Genomic DNA, 16519 nt, shown 5'->3' with positions numbered 1-16519 from the left:
CCCCCCAACTCCCACAGCGCAGGTATGGGGGTCGTGGGGGAGGGAAGAGGGGCGAGAGATGGGATGACGTCAAGGATGGTGAGTGCAGCAAGCCCCTTGTGGGCTTGCTGCACTCGCCACGTGTAGGCTCGGTGGCGACACTCTTTGGGTGTCACGGACACCCGTGAGTGGTAAAAGTCCCTGTTGGTCGGCATGCCGACCGTCGGGGAGGTTATGTGGCCATAGGTCTCCTTTCCGCCGGTCACATGACTACATCCTGCCTCCAACAGTACTATTGTGCCCACAGGCTGAAATCATTTGGGCAATTAATAGTTCACTTCCTTCTCTTTGCCGCGTAAAATATTATAGATAAAAAAAAGCCTGAAGACATGGCACAGGGGGCATTTCCTACCACATCAAATGAACGCTGTTTTGTTCAATGTAAAAGAATGAAATCAAGTAAAGACCAGAAGCATAAGATAATCAGATTTATTTCTTCACAGAAAAGCAAACTTATTTTATCCTACAAACCGCATAATCTAATAGATTTAGGTCACAATCACAGTTTATGATGTTCTCCCATAAATCCTGGCTGGCCTTCCACGCCTTCTATCACAATCTATTCATAGATTTCTGGGTACATTCCTGGCACGTGCAACATAACAATGCCATCACGGCCGTTACAAGCAAATAGGACACTCTAGCTCAGCTCACCCAGCAACGATGCCTTAAGACATGGACGGAAGGCTTGGTGGTTCCCCATAGGATGCTAACTTTATTAGGGCTGCATACGAAGGGCACCGTCCAGACGAATTACTTCTGCATTCAACATGGGGTTTTCTATAATGGTTTGTACCAGGTGGGCATACTCTTCAGGGTGGCCCAGTCTGCTGGGGAAAGGAACTTGCTTGGCCAGGAATTCTCTTGCCTTCTCAGGGAGCCCAAGGAGGAGAGGGGTTGCGAATAAGCCTGAAGAGAGAGAATATCTGGTTACATTTTGTAGTGTACAGTTCAGGAGCACAGAAAAGTCTTTCTTAAGAAAGTCCAGCAAAAAGGTAGAAGATGGCATTATCTAAAATACTAAAGTTTAACGAAGGAAAAAACAAACAAACCACCATATAGCACATTGGGGCAGATGTATTAACCTGGAGAAGGCATAAGGAAGTGATAAACCAGTGATATGTGCAAGGTGATAAACCCACCAGCCAATCAGATCATAACTGTTAATTTACATATTGGAGCTGATTGGCTGGTGCCTTTATTACCTTGCACATATCACTGGTTTATCACTTCCTTATGCCTTCTCCAGGTTAATACATCTGCCCCAGTGTTTCCCAATGTTGACCCTCAAGGCACCATAGATAGCAGTCCAGGTTTTAGTGATATTTATGCTTGAGAACAGATGATTAAAAGAGGATTTTGGTACTTACCTATAAATCCATTTCTCTGAATCCTCTAGGGGACACTGGAGTCCTATACAGTAGGGGTGTGAAGCCTTGAACCGGAGGTGTGGCACAATCTTAAATTAGCATTGTCTGCACAGCCGGCTCCTCCCCCTTCACATCACTCATCCCTCAGTTTGAAAAATTTGACTGAGAGAATAGGACATGACACTAGCCCATGGCGAGGAACCGAACCGTACAACATATCAACATATCAAACAGCGGCCAAGAACCGAATAACCAACGCTGTTTGCACGAACTGTTTAAAACAAGAACTTTGAATACAGCAGGTTGACACCACCGAGGCGGGCGTCCAGTGTCCCCTAGAAAATTCAGAGAAATGGATTTATTGGTAAGTACCAAAATCCTCTTTTCTCTTTCATCCACTAGGGGACACTGGAGTCCTATACAGTAGGGGACGTCCCAAAGTTTTCCCCCAGGGAGGGAGTGCTGTCGGTGGCCTGCAAAACTAAACGTCCGAACTTAGATTCTCCGGCCGCAAAAGTATCAAACTTGTAAAATTTTGCGAATGTGTGGGTTGAAGACCACGTTGCCGCTCTGCAAAGTTGAGTAGTGGAAGCACCCCTGGCAGCCGCCCACGAGGCACCCACTGATCGGGTAGTATGAGCACCCGTCTGAACCAGAACCTGTTTGCCACAGGAAATATAAGCTTGCCGAATGGCAAGTCTGATCCATCTGGACAAAGTCTGCTTAGATGCCGGCCAACCCTTCCTTGGCCCATCATACAGAACAAACAAATGGTCCGACTTTCTGAAAGACGACGTAACCTGTACGTATACTCTTAAAGCTCGGACAACATCCAATGACACGTCCTCATCTGTGAGACCCTGGAAAGATGGGACCATTATTGGCTGGTTTATGTGAAACCCCGAAACCACCTTCGGAAGGAAATCTGCTCTTGTACGGAGTTCCGCCCTATCCTCATGAAAAACTGAGAAAGGACTCTTACAGGATAAGGCTCCCAACTCAGAAACCCGCCTAGCCGAAGCCAAGGCAAGTAATAACGTGACCTTCCAAGAGAGATATTTCAGGTCTGTACTTGTCACCGGCTCAAAAGTCGGTGACTTCAAATATTCTAACACCAAACCTAAGTCCCATGGTGCCGTGGGAGGACGAAAAGGGGGTTGAATCCTCAGAACCACCTGTAAAAAGGTTTGAATCTCTGGCAAGGATGCTAGCCGCTGTTGAAAAAAGGATGGAGAGAGCCGAAATCTGAACCTTCAAAGAGCCCAATCTGAGTCCTCCCTCTAGACCGGCCTGAAGGAACAGTAGAAGTCGCGATAAATGGAAGTTTGATGAATTCCATCCCCGTTCCTGACACCAAGCCATGTACCGTCTCCAAATCCTGTAGTAGTGCCTGGCTGTGACCGGCTTCCTAGCGGCAATCATTGTAGGAATGGCCGTTCGTGGGATCCCTCTGTCTCTTAAGATCCGGGTTTCAATAGCCACGCCGTCAAACGCAGCCTGTTTAGGTCGGGGTGCAGGAACGGTCCCTGAGATAGCAGATCCTCTCTCTGAGGTAACCTCCAAGGATCCTCCGCCAGTAACCCTCGAAGGTCGGTGTACCAACTCCTGCGGGGCCAATCTGGTGCGATTAGAATAACCCACACTCGTTCCCGCTTTACTCTTTTCAGAACCCTGGGTATGAGTGGGAATGGTGGAAATATGTAAACCTTTCTGTAACACCATGGAAGTGTCAATGCGTCCACTCCTTCTGCTGCTGGATCTCGAGTTCTTGACACATATCTGGGCAGTTGATTGTTTTGTCGGGATGCCATTAGGTCCACCTGAGGTAGACCCCATCTTCTCACAATCATGTTGAAAATCCGTGGATGAAGGCACCACTCCCCCGGATGCATGTCCTGGCGACTGAGGTAATCTGCTTCCCAGTTCTCCACACCTGGAATGAACACTGCGGAGAGAATGATGTCTCGTCTTTCTGCCCACAACAAGATCTTTGTGGCCTCCTTTAACGCCATCCTGCTCTTTGTTCCTCCATGACGGTTTATGTAAGCCGTCGTCGTGACATTGTCTGACTGAATCCTGATGTTTTGATTCATGACTAGGTCTTCTGCTAAGAGAATGGCATTGTAGACTGCTCTTAGTTCGAGGATATTTATGGGTAATTTGCTTTCCTGTAGCGTCCATCGTCCCTGAAACTGATGGTCATCTAGGACGGCTCCCCAACCTCTGAGACTGGCGTCCGTCGTCAAGATCTTCCAATCCCAAATGCCGCATTTCTTGCCGGCTGTAAGGTTCTTGTGTAAAGACCACCATATCAAGGAGACCCTTACTTGTGGTTGAAGTCGAATTCTCCGATGGAGAAGCCAGTGTGAGCCTGCTCCCTGAGCAATGAGGTTCATTTGGAATGGTCATGAATGAAGTCTGCCGTACTGGAGAGCTTCGAACGACGCCACCATCTTCCCGAGAAGTTGCACACAGAGGTGCAGAGAAACGGTCTGCGTCCTCAGTACCTGAGCCACTAATCTCTGTAGGTCCTGTACCTTGGTCTCTGGTAGGAACACACTTAATAGGACCATGTCCAAGATGAGACCGAGGTATTGAATCCGTTGAGTCGGTATGAGGTTGGACTTTTTGAAATTGACAATCCATCCATGTTGAATTAGAAATTGATGGGATGTCTGAACATCCTTGAGCAGTCGATTCTGAGATGGAGCTTTGATCAGTAAATCGTGCAGATAAGGTATAAATTGTGACCCCCAACAGTCTTAGTCCTGCCACCATGATAGTCATGATCTTTGTGAAAATTCTTGGGGCTGACGCTAGACCGAACGGCAAGGCCCGGAATTGGTAGTGCTCCGCTACCAGTGCGAACCGTAAAGTAAGCCTGGTGAGGAGTCCAGATTGGGATATGCAGATATGCATTCTTTATGTCCATGGATACCATGAACTCGCTTGGTTCTAAGCCTGCAATAACTGATTGGATTGATTCCATCTTGAATCTGTAGACTCTTAAAAACTGGTTGAAAACTTTTAAATTGAGAATTGGTCTGACCGTCCCGTCTGGTTTTGGCACGACAAAAAGATTGGAATAGAACCCCGTTCCTCTCTTAGAAGCGGGAACCGGAATAATGACCTCTGCTTGTAGTAATTTTTGAATTGCTGCCCGTAGTGCCCTTGCTTTTTGAGGGCACTGAGGCAATCCTGTTGTAAAAAACTGACTGAGGCCTCTGTTGAAATTCCAGTTTGTATCCCTGAGAGATTAAGTTGTTCACCCAAAGCTCTGGTGAGGTTTTGGCCCAGATGTCCTGAAAACCTTCCAGTCGGCCGCCCACCAAGGGGGACCCCAGGTGAGCTGGGAGGCCGTCATGCCACGGTCTTGTCAGCAGGTTTATCCTGCTTTCTGGTTGCTGCTTGCGAGCGGCCTCTACCTCTGCCCCCGTGTGCTTGTGTACCGAAACCCCTACCTCGGGCTCGAAAGGACTGTGATCTAAATGAAGTAAACGATGGTCCCGAATAACCTCTCCTAGTTTGTGGAGCGGTTCTCGTATAAGGAGTAGGCAGAAAAGTGGACTTCCACGCTGTAGCCTGCGAATCCACTTGTCCAACTCTGGTCTGAACAGCACTTCACCCCCAAAGGGGATGGATTCTACCGCCTTCTTGGTGTCAGAGTCTCCTTGCCATTCTCTGAGCCATAAAATCCTCCTAGCCGATATGGCCGATGCAGATATGCGCGATGCTATTCTGCTAATATCCTTAAAAGCTTGACACAAGTATGTAGTAGATTCTCGAATGTGTTCCGCCAACTGTGTAATCTCTTCTAAGCTATTTTCCTCCTCAAAACCTTGTACTATACGGCCGGACCATGCACCCATGGCCTTGTTGACCCAAGCACAGACGATCGCAGGTCTCTGCGCTGCACCTGCTGCTACAAATATTGATTTTAACGCAGTCTCAACTTTACGGTCGGACGCATCCTTTAAAGTAGTTACGTTAGGAATTGGCAAGATTGTCTTTGACAACCTTCCTAGGGAAGCATCCACTACCGGCGGAGACTCCCACTTGTCCATTACACCCCTAGGCAGGGGGTAAGTTACCTGAAACCGTTTCGGAAATTGAAAACGTTTGTCAGGTTGTTTCCAAGCCTCTTCTATCTGAGATTGGAGGGATTTAGGAATGGGGAACTCTGCTGAACGCGGCTTCTGGGATTCGAACAAATCGAATTCTTCCGGCTCCCGGATTTCCGCTTCCTTAAAGCTTAGGATGTCCTTCACCGCATCAATTAAGGAATCCAGCCCCGAGATCGCTGAGTCTTCTTCGGGAAAATCGGCGTCTAGGTTAGGTTCAATTAACTCACCTTCTTCCGTATCCAGAAGAAACCCCTCTTCCTCCTCAGATTCTGGTATAAGAGGAAGAGTTCTTTTAACAGCCTTGCGCACACTTGTATCTGCGTGTGCGGGCGGCGTTAACTTGATGAGAAATTCCTCCATCGTCTTTGAAAATCCCGCAGCCCATTTCGACTGCTGTTTTCGGGATTCTGCCATCTCCTTGGAGATTCTATTAGCAAGGTTGTCTTCCCATGCCTTAGCCAGAGCACTGCTCCCAGGTGGAGCGTCCTTGTCTAAGCAGGAGTCGCACACCCCGGAGCTGCCAACCCGCGTGCTCTTCTTGTTACATTTTGTACAAACATAGCAGGTCTTTGAGGTCTTGGTAGCCTTAGACATGTTTTTAAAAAAAAAAACCTGTACTAGGGTATCCCGCAGCGCTTTCACCCTTTAAACTAGGAAGAGAAAGACTGGGAGATGACGGAAGCAAAGGTATTGGATTCGGCTGGAATTACCTGTCCCTTTTTCTCTATAAAAGGACCAGGCCAAAAAATAAAAAATAAAACACCAGCCGATTCGCAACTCTACACCCCAACTGTAAATCAGCTACGATGTTAGAGTTGGCTTGCTTCCGTGTATTTTCTTCGGGATCTTTGAAACAGACGTCCCTTGAAAACATAAATTGTAAATTTTGATTACTTTTCAGGAGATCCTCATATGTTGTATATATACACACACATTACACCAGCAGAGGGAGCTGTTACCTAACGATCCCTCTACTATATTATTGCCTGCACTATCCAGGCAATGCAGCAGGGGGAGCTAATTTTTTTATAAAAAAAACCTTCCCCTATGTACACTACTGGGGGAGGGGGGAGGACCCATCCTCTACACAGCCTGGCGCCAAAATGAAGAAAACATGGCCACCACTAAATGTAAGTTTATATTAGTGGGATCCCTTCATCGTGTGGGCTTTGCGCATACCTTCTCTATGCGCTGATTTTGTCCTGATTGCTTGTACTGACCCCCACACGCTGGTCGCTGGTGCGCGCCGAGTCCTCTATTCGTCGCGCTCCGGACCCGCTGGCCGGCACGCGCCGGGACGTCTCCCATAGCACTACCTGTGCTCGGCTCCGTCTGTGGGTCTCCTCGTTCGCTGTGCAGCGCGCCGCTCTGCCGTCCCTCCCTGCTCACAGGGAAGACAGGCCGAGTCCCGCGCCGCACTAAGGCTCCCACACGCCGGGCACCGTCGCTCTGCCGTCCCTCCCTGTTAGCTACTTCCCCGCTGTTTATATCAAGGAAGCTTTTGACTGCAATAGATGGACTGACTCTATAAAGATAGAGAGATTTATAGAGAGAGAGAGAGAGAGAGAGAGAGAGAGAAAAACAACAACAACCTTTTACTAACTGGAACACCCTAGCCTAAGCTTGTACCAGTACTCACTATTAGTTGAGTCTTTGAGGATCTCCTGTGGAGAGATGCAGGTCCCTTCAATAGGGATCTTTGTCTCTCTGATATCAGGCAGCCTTGTCCCCTTAGGGTTACGCAGCCCATTTTAGATTTTTTTGTCAGGAGCTCAGTTGCTCCACGTGTTGTGCCTCCAGCACAATTTTTCAAACTGAGGGATGAGGGATGTGAAGGGGGAGGAGCCGGCTGTGCAGACAATGCTAATTTAAGATTGTGCCACACCTCCGGTTCAAGGCTTCACACCCCTACTGTATAGGACTCCAGTGTCCCCTAGTGGATGAAAGAGAAATCAAAATAACTGAGGTACTAATTAAGTATGGCTATCCTTAAAACCTGGACTATTGGTGTACATTGAAGACCGTGGTTGGAAACCTCTGCAGCGGGACTCGGAAAATGTAAAATACATGTTTACTGCAGGAGTAATGGGGCATAGTCCTAATATATCTTCCACAGTTAATATTTAACTGTTGACCTCAACTTCTACAGTATATCCATTTCCTACTGCAGTCTATAGACCTATTAATGAAGCAATGCCTGGCTGCATTTATAGAACAAGGGTTTCTACAGACTTAGCGGGGGACCAGACTCCATAATGTCCAGCTGCCTACCTCACTGGGAACACTACAACCAAAAAGGGATATCATTAATCATGTACAGCTTTCACACAGTAAGAATAGCACAACAACAAAAATACTTCAGCAATCAGAAAAGTTGTACTTATATCTACAGTAGTATTTACTAAGAGGAACAATTTTATAAGTGTAAGCCCATGAGATTTTTCAAACCAGCAAAGAACGCCCAGTCCTCTGGAAAAAATGTTCTCTGCAGTACTGTTCTTAGGAGACATCCATGGGCTTGATTCAACTTTAATGGTGTCGCAACTGAGCAATTATCGGCAGACCGCGCACGTGCCAAGGTACCTTTTGTGATGCTGCGCGCAGTGAGTAATCAGTTGGAGGGTGATTGACAGGAGGAGAACGCATAGGGGAGGTAGCGGGGAGCGTCTGAAAAAAATGCAGGCGCCATGACCATTTTTTTGGGGGGGGGGGGTGTGACTGCTATCTCGTACATATAAAACATGGCACTGTCGTAACTACCGCAGGTATTCTGCGCAGCCGTGGAGGCAGCAGGGAGTCGATGTTCCCCGCATCTGAGTCTCAGTTGCTGTACATGTTGTGATGGCTTATGTGGATGTCTCTGTTCACTTGTGGTCAGCTGCTATACATGCGAAGCCTTGTAGTTCCATCACTAAAAAAAGATCGCTGCTGCGTTGGCACTGCAACCGGAAAGGCCCCCTGAGCTAGAACAGTCTCTCAGACAGCATCAGTCGCTTCTACACAGCGGAGGCAGCCATTTTGCGTTATGATCCATTCGGTCATTAACTCTAATCAGATTTTTCTGGAAAATAAGAATTTACTTACCGATAATTCTATTTCTCGGAGTCCGTAGTGGATGCTGGGGTTCCTGAAAGGACCATGGGGAATAGCGGCTCCGCAGGAGACAGGGCACAAAAAGTAAAGCTTTACGATCAGGTGGTGTGTACTGGCTCCTCCCCCTATGACCCTCCTCCAAGCCTCAGTTAGGTACTGTGCCCGGACGAGCGTACGCAATAAGGAAGGATTTTGAATCCCGGGTAAGACTCATACCAGCCACACCAATCACACTGTACAACCTGTGATCTGAACCCAGTTAACAGTATGATAACAGCGGAGCCTCTGAAAAGATGGCTCACAACAATAATAACCCGATTTTTGTAACTATGTACAAGTATTGCAGACAATCCGCACTTGGGATGGGCGCCCAGCATCCACTACGGACTCCGAGAAATAGAATTATCGGTAAGTAAATTCTTATTTTCTCTATCGTCCTAGTGGATGCTGGGGTTCCTGAAAGGACCATGGGGATAATACCAAAGCTCCCAAACGGGCGGGAGAGTGCGGATGACTCTGCAGCACCGAATGAGAGAACTCCAGGTCCTCCTTAGCCAGGGTATCAAATTTGTAGGATTTTACAAACGTGTTTGCCCCTGACTAAATAACCGCTCGGCAAAGTTGTAAAGCCGAGACCCCTCGGGCAGCCGCCCAAGATGAGCCCACCTTCCTTGTGGAATGGGCATTTACATATTTTGGCTGTGGCAGGCCTGCCACAGAATGTGCAAGCTGAATTGTATTACACATCCAACTAGCAATAGTCTGCTTAGAAGCAAGAGCACCCAGTTTGTTGGGTGCATACAGGATAACAGCAAGTCAGTTTTCCTGACTCCAGCCGTCCTGGAACATATTTTCAGGGCCCTGACAACATCTAGCAACTTGGAGTCCTCCAAGTCCCTAGTAGGTGCAAGGCACCACAATAAGCTGGTTCAGGTGAAACACTGACACCACCTTAGGGAGAGAACTGGGGACGAGTCCGCAGCTCTGCCCTGTCCGAATGGACAAACAGATATGGGCTCTTTTGAGAAAAAACCACCAATTTGACACTCGCCTGGTCCAGGCCAGGGCCAAGAGCATGGTCACTTTTCATGTGAGATGCTTCAAATCCACAGATTTGACTGGTTTTAGACCAATGTGATTTGAGGAATCCCAGAACTACGTTGAGATCCCACAGTGCCACTGGAGGCACAAAAGGGGGTTGTATATGCAATACTCCCTTGACAAACTTCTGGACTTCAGGAACTGAAGCCAATTCTTTCTGGAAGAAAATCGACAGGGCCGAAATTTGAACCTTAATGGACCCCAATTTGAGGCCCATAGACACTCCTGTTTGCAGGAAATGCAGGAAACGACCGAGTTGAAATTTCTTTGTGGGGCCTTCCTGGCCTCACACCACGCAACATATTTTCGCCACATGTGGTGATAATGTTGTGCGGTCACCTCCTTTCTGGCTTTGACCAGGGTAGGAATGACCTCTTCCGGAATGCCTTTTTCCCTTAGGATCCGGCGTTCCACCGCCATGCCGACAAACGCAGCTGCGGTAAGTCTTGGAACAGACATGGTACTTGCTGAAGCAAGTCCCTTCTTAGCGGCAGAGGCCATAAGACCTCTGTAAGCATCTCTTGAAGTTCCGGGTACCAAGTCCTTCTTGGCCAATCCGGAGCCATGAGTATAGTTCTTACTCCTCTACGTCTTATAATTCTCAGCACCTTAGGTATGAGAAGCAGAGGAGGGAACACATACACCGACTGGTACACCCACGGTGTTACCAGAACGTCCACAGCTATTGCCTGAGGGTCTCTTGACCTGGCGCAATACCTGTCCCGTTTTTTGTTCAGACGGGACGCCATCATGTCCACCTTTGGTATTTCCCAACGGTTTACAATCATGTGGAAAAAACTTCCCGATGAAGTTTCCACTCTCCCGGGTGGAGGTCGTGCCTGCTGAGGAAGTCTGCTTCCCAGTTTCCATTCCCGGGATGAAACACTGCTGACAGTGCTATCACATGATTTTCCGCCCAGCGAAAAGTCCTTGCAGTTTTTGCCATTGCCCTCCTGCTTCTTGTGTCGCCCTGTCTGTTTACGTGGGCGACTGCCGTGATGTTTTTCCCACTGGATCAATACCGGCTGACCTTGAAGCAGAGGTCTTGCTAAGCTTAGAGCATTATAAATTTACCCTTAGCTCCAGTATATTTATGTGGAGAAAAGTCTCCAGACTTGATCACACTCCCTGGAAATTTTTTCCTTGTGTGACTGCTCCCCAGCCTCTCGGGCTGGGCTCCGTGGTCACCAGCATCCAATCCTGAATGCCGAATCTGCGGCCCTCTAGAAGATGAGCACTCTATAACCACCACAGGAGAGACACCCTTGTCCTTGGATATAGGGTTATCCGCTGATGCATCTGAAGATGCGATCCGGACCATTTGTCCAGCAGATCCCACTGAAAAGTTCTTGCGTGAAATCTGCCGAATGGAATTGCTTCGTAGGAAGCCACCATTTTTACCAGGACCCTTGTGCAATGATGCACTGTTTTTAGGAGGTTCCTGACTAGCTCGGATAACTCCCTGGCTTTCTCTTCCGGGAGAAACACCTTTTTCTGGACTGTGTCCAGAATCATCCCTAGGCACAGCAGACGTGTCGTCGGGATCAGCTGCGATTTTGGAATATTTAGAATCCACCCGTGCTGTTGTAGCAGTATCCGAGATAGTGCTACTCCGACCTCCAACTGTTCCCTGGACTATGCCCTTATCAGGAGATCGTCCAAGTAAGGGATAATTAAGACGCCTTTTCTTCGAAGAAGAATCATCATTTCGGCCATTACCTTGGTAAAGACCCGGGGTGCCGTGGACAATCCAAACGGCAGCGTCTGAAACTGATAGTGACAGTTCTGCACCACGAACCTGAGGTACCCTTAGTGAGAAGGGCAAATTTGGGACATAGAGGTAAGCATCCCTGATGTCCCGGGACACTATATAGTCCCCTTCTTCCTGGTTCGTTATCACTGCTCTGAGTGACTCCATCTTGATTTGAACCTTTGTAAGTGTTCAAAAATTTTTTTAGAATAAGTCTCACCTAGCCTTCTGGCTTCAGTACCACAATATAGTGTGGAATAATACCCCTTTTCTTGTAGTAGGAGGGGTAATTTAATTATCACCTGCTGGGAATACAGCTTGTGAATTTTTTCCCATACTGCCTCCTTGTCGGAGGGAGACCTTGGTAAAGCAGACTTCAGGAGCCTGCGAAGGGGAAACGTCTCGACATTCCAATCTGTACCCCTGGGATACTACTTGTAGGATCCAGGGGTCCTGTACAGTCTCAGCGCCATGCTGAGAACTTGTCAGAAGCGGTGGAACGCTTCTGTTCCTGGGAATGGGCTGCCTGCTGCAGTCTTCTTCCCTTTCCTCTATCCCTGGGCAGATATGATCTTATAGGGACGAAAGGACTGAGGCTGAAAAGACGGTGTCTTTTTCTGCAGAGATGTGACTTAGGGTAAAAACGGTGGATTTTCCAGCAGTTGCCGTGGCCACCAGGTCCGATGGACCGACCCCAAATAACTCCTCTTCCTTTATACGGCAATACACCTTTGTGCCGTTTGGAATCTGCATCACCTGACCACTGTCGTGTCCATAACATCTTCTGGCAGATATGGACATCGCATTTACTCTTGATGCCAGAGTGCAAATATCCCTCTGTGCATCTCGCATATATAGAAATGCATCCTTTAAATGCTCTATAGTCAATAAAATACTGTCCCTGTCAAGGGTATCAATATTTTTAGTCAGGGAATCCGACCAAGCCACCCCAGCTCTGCACATCCAGGCTGAGGTGATCGCTGGTCGCAGTATAACACCAGTATGTGTGTATATACTTTTTATGATATTTTCCAGCCTCCTGTCAGCTGGTCCTTGAGGACGGCCCTATCTATAGACGGTACCGCCACTTGTTTTGATAAGCGTGTGAGCGCCTTATCCACCCTAAGGGGTGTTTCCCAACGCGCCCTAACTTCTGGCGGGAAAGGGTATACCGCCCATAATTTTCTATCGGGGGGAACCCACGCATCATCACACACTTTATTTAATTTATCTGATTCAGGAAAAACTACGGTAGTTTTTTCACATCCCACATAATGCCCTCTTTTGTGGTACTTGTAGTATCAGAAATATGTAACACCTCCTTCATTGCCTTTAACGTGTGGCCCTAATAAGGAATACATTTGTTTATTCACCGTCGACACTGGATTCAGTGTCCCTGTCTGTGTCTGTGTCGACCGACTAAAGTAAACGGGCGTTTTAAAACCCCTGACGGTGTTTTTGAGACGTCTGGACCGGTACTAATTGTTTGTCGGCCGTCTCATGTCGTCAACCGACCTTGCAGCGTGTTGACATTATCACGTAATTCCCTAAATAAGCAATCCATTCCGGTGTCGACTCCCTAGAGAGTGACATCACCATTACAGGCAATTGCTCCGCCTCCTCACCAACATCGTCCTCATACATGTCGACACACACGTACCGACACACAGCACACACACAGGGAATGCTCTGATAGAGGACAGGACCCACTAGCCCTTTGGAGAGACAGAGGGAGAGTTTGCCAGCACACACCAAAAACGCTATAATTATATAGGGACAACCTTATATAAGTGTTTTCCCTTATAGCATCTTTTTTATATATTTCTAACGCCAAATTAGTGCCCCCCCTCTCTGTTTTTAACCCTGTTTCTGTAGTGCAGTGCAGGGGAGAGCCTGGGAGCCTTCCCTCCAGCCTTTCTGTGAGGGAAAATGGCGCTGTGTGCTGAGGAGATAGGCCCCGCCCCTTTTTCGGCGGCCTCGTCTCCCGCTCTTAACGGATTCTGGCAGGGGTTAAATATCTCCATATAGCCTCCGGAGGCTATATGTGAGGTATTTTTAGCCAAAATAGGTTTTCATTTTGCCTCCCAGGGCGCCCCCCTCCCAGCGCCCTGCACCCTCAGTGACTGCCGTGTGAAGTGTGCTGAGAGGAAAATGGCGCACAGCTGCAGTGCTGTGCGCTACCTTTAGAAGACTGAGGAGTCTTCTGCCGCCGATTCTGGACCTCTTCTTACTTCAGCATCTGCAAGGGGGCCGGCGGCAAGGCTCCGGTGACCATCCAGGCTGTACCTGTGATCGTCCCTCTGGAGCTGATGTCCAGTAGCCAAGAAGCCAATCCATCCTGCACGCAGGTGAGTTCACTTCTTCTCCCCTAAGTCCCTCGTTGCAGTGATCCTGTTGCCAGCAGGACTCACTGTAAAATAAAAAACCTAAGCTAAACTTTTCTAAGCAGCTCTTTAGGAGAGCCACCTAGATTGCACCCTTCTCGGCCGGGCACAAAAATCTAACTGAGGCTTGGAGGAGGGTCATAGGGGGAGGAGCCAGTACACACCACCTGATCGTAAAGCTTTACTTTTTGTGCCCTGTCTCCTGCGGAGCCGCTATTCCCCATGGTCCTTTCAGGAACCCCAGCATCCACTAGGACGATAGAGAAATCAGTGACATCACATGGTTTGCTAATAGTCACTATCGTCAATCAGGCAGTCATGGGTCACTGGTTCATAATAAATTTCCTGGCTGCATTTGCATGGATAGAGGCTGAGGGCATAAAATGGCTGCCTACACTATATGTACACTGGTGATATAAGATAGATAATTGGGACACTTTCTTTAATACAGGTTTTCCATATGAATAAGTCGGGTGGATCCTATATAAAAGAGCTCACAGGGACGCCTGGCAAACAACTTTATTATTGTGCACAAACTCACGGCAGCCATTTTGTGGATGGACCCTCAGCGCAGCCTATCAATTTGCTAACAATCAGTTACCTCACTAAAAAATTCCCTAACTACTATCCATACAGCACTGGTCCCAGATGTATTGATAGGCAGCATTCTCAAGAACATTAGTGCTGCATACAAAATGGCTGCCTCCACTATGTGTAGGCGTCAGGTTCACTTTAAGTATAAACAAATACGATTCCTAGCGGATCAGTTTTATACAAGTAAAACAGATATAAAAGGAAAGTACCAGGAGCTATTGTCACGACTCTGATCCCAAGTGGAGCCAGATCCCGAGCGATAGGAAGAGTCATTCCTACAATTCCCCCTTTGGAGGCAGAGTAGGCCGCCTGCCCAACCTGCAACAGAACAGAGACATTAAGTGAACCAATACAAGGCTCATGTGTCACACTATAAATAACCAAACTCGCTTCAGTAGCATAAATTATTAATTGAAATAATTTTTATTTTTGAGGGGTTTTGTTAATATTATACACTTTAGTGTTTCGGAAGAAAGAGAAACATACTAACTTGCAGACAGGGGGGATAAAATAATAATAAAAAAATAAAAAATAAGATTTTACTCACCGGTAAATCTATTTCTCATAGTCCGTAGTGGATGCTGGGACTCCGTAAGGACCATGGGGAATAGCAGCTCCGCAGGAGACTGGGCACAACTAAAGAAAGCTTTAGGACTACCTGGTGTGCACTGGCTCCTCCCTCTATGACCCTCCTCCAGACCTCAGTTAGGATACTGTGCCCGGAAGAGCCGACACAATAAGGAAGGATTTTGAATCCCTGTTAAGACTCATACCAGCCACACCAATCACACCGTATAACTCGTGATACTATACCCAGTTAACAGTATGAAATATAACTGAGCCTCTCAACAGATGGCTCAACAATAACCCTTTAGTTAACAATAACTATATACAAGTATTGCAGACAATCCGCACTTGGGATGGGCGCCCAGCATCCACTACGGACTACGAGAAATAGATTTACCGGTGAGTAAAATCTTATTTTCTCTGACGTCCTAAGTGGATGCTGGGACTCCGTAAGGACCATGGGGATTATACCAAAGCTCCCAAACGGGCGGGAGAGTGCGGATGACTCTGCAGCACCGAATGAGCAAACTCAAGGTCCTCCTCAGCCAGGGTATCAAATTTGTAGAATTTTGCAAAAGTGTTAGACCCTGACCAAGTAGCAGCTCGGCAAAGTTGTAAGGCCGAGACCCCTCGGGCAGCCGCCCAAGAAGAGCCCACCTTCCTCGTGGAATGGGCTTTTACAGATTTAGGATGCGGCAGTCCAGCCGCAGAATGCGCAAGCTGAATTGTGCTATAGATCCAGCGAGCAATAGTCTGCTTCGAAGCAGGAGCACCCAGCTTGTTGGGTGCATACAGGATAAATAGCGAGTCAGTTTTCCTGACTCCACCCGTCCTGGAAACATATATTTTCAAGGCCCTGACTACATCCAGTAACTTGGAATCCTCCAAGTCCCTAGTAGCCGCAGGCACCACAATAGGTTGGTTCAAATGAAAAGCTGATTCCACCTTAGGGAGAAACTGGGGACGAGTCCTCAATTCTGCCCTATCCATATGGAAAATCAGATAAGGGCTTTTACATGACAAAGCCGCCAATTCTGACACACGCCTGGCCGAAGCCAAAGCCAACAGCATGACCACTTTCCACGTGAGATATTTCAAATCCACGGTTTTAAGTGGCTCAAACCAATGTGACTTTAGGAAACCCAACACCACGTTGAGATCCAAAGGTGCCACTGGAGGCACAAAAGGGGGCTGAATATGCAGCACTCCCTTAACAAATGTCTGAACTTCAGGCAGTGAAGCCAGTTCTTTCTGGAATAAAATCGACAGAGCCGAAATCTGGACCTTAATGGAACCCAATTTTAGGCCCATAGTCACCCCTGACTGTAGAAAGTGCAGAAATCGACCCAGCTGAAATTCCTCCGTTGGGGCCTTCCTGGCCTCACACCACGCAACATATTTCCGCCATATGCGGTGATAATGTTTTGCGGTTACATCTTTCCTGGCTTTAATCAGCGTAGGAATGACATCCTCCGGAATGCCCTTTTCTTTTAGGAT

At 47.8% G+C, this 16519-nt stretch overlaps 1 protein-coding gene across 1 annotated transcript in view; it reads right to left on the bottom strand.

Moving 5' to 3' along the window:
* Positions 1-454: 454 nt before the first annotated feature.
* HSD17B10 (hydroxysteroid 17-beta dehydrogenase 10) overlaps positions 455-16519 on the bottom strand; it is a 118216-nt gene continuing 102151 nt past the window's right edge. Inside the window, exons 5-6 of the mRNA XM_063936586.1 lie at positions 14665-14773; positions 455-948 (exon numbers count right to left, since the gene is read on the bottom strand). Of these exons, the coding sequence (XP_063792656.1) occupies positions 758-948; positions 14665-14773 (300 nt within the window). The 3' untranslated portion in view covers positions 455-757. The remainder of the gene's footprint in view (positions 949-14664; positions 14774-16519) is intronic.

This window comes from Pseudophryne corroboree, chromosome 8, assembly GCF_028390025.1.
Source record: "Pseudophryne corroboree isolate aPseCor3 chromosome 8, aPseCor3.hap2, whole genome shotgun sequence".
Classification (NCBI taxonomy): Eukaryota; Metazoa; Chordata; class Amphibia; order Anura; family Myobatrachidae; genus Pseudophryne; species Pseudophryne corroboree.
Note: the sequence above shows the minus strand (reverse complement) of the source record. Positions and strands in the feature narration are given on the sequence as shown.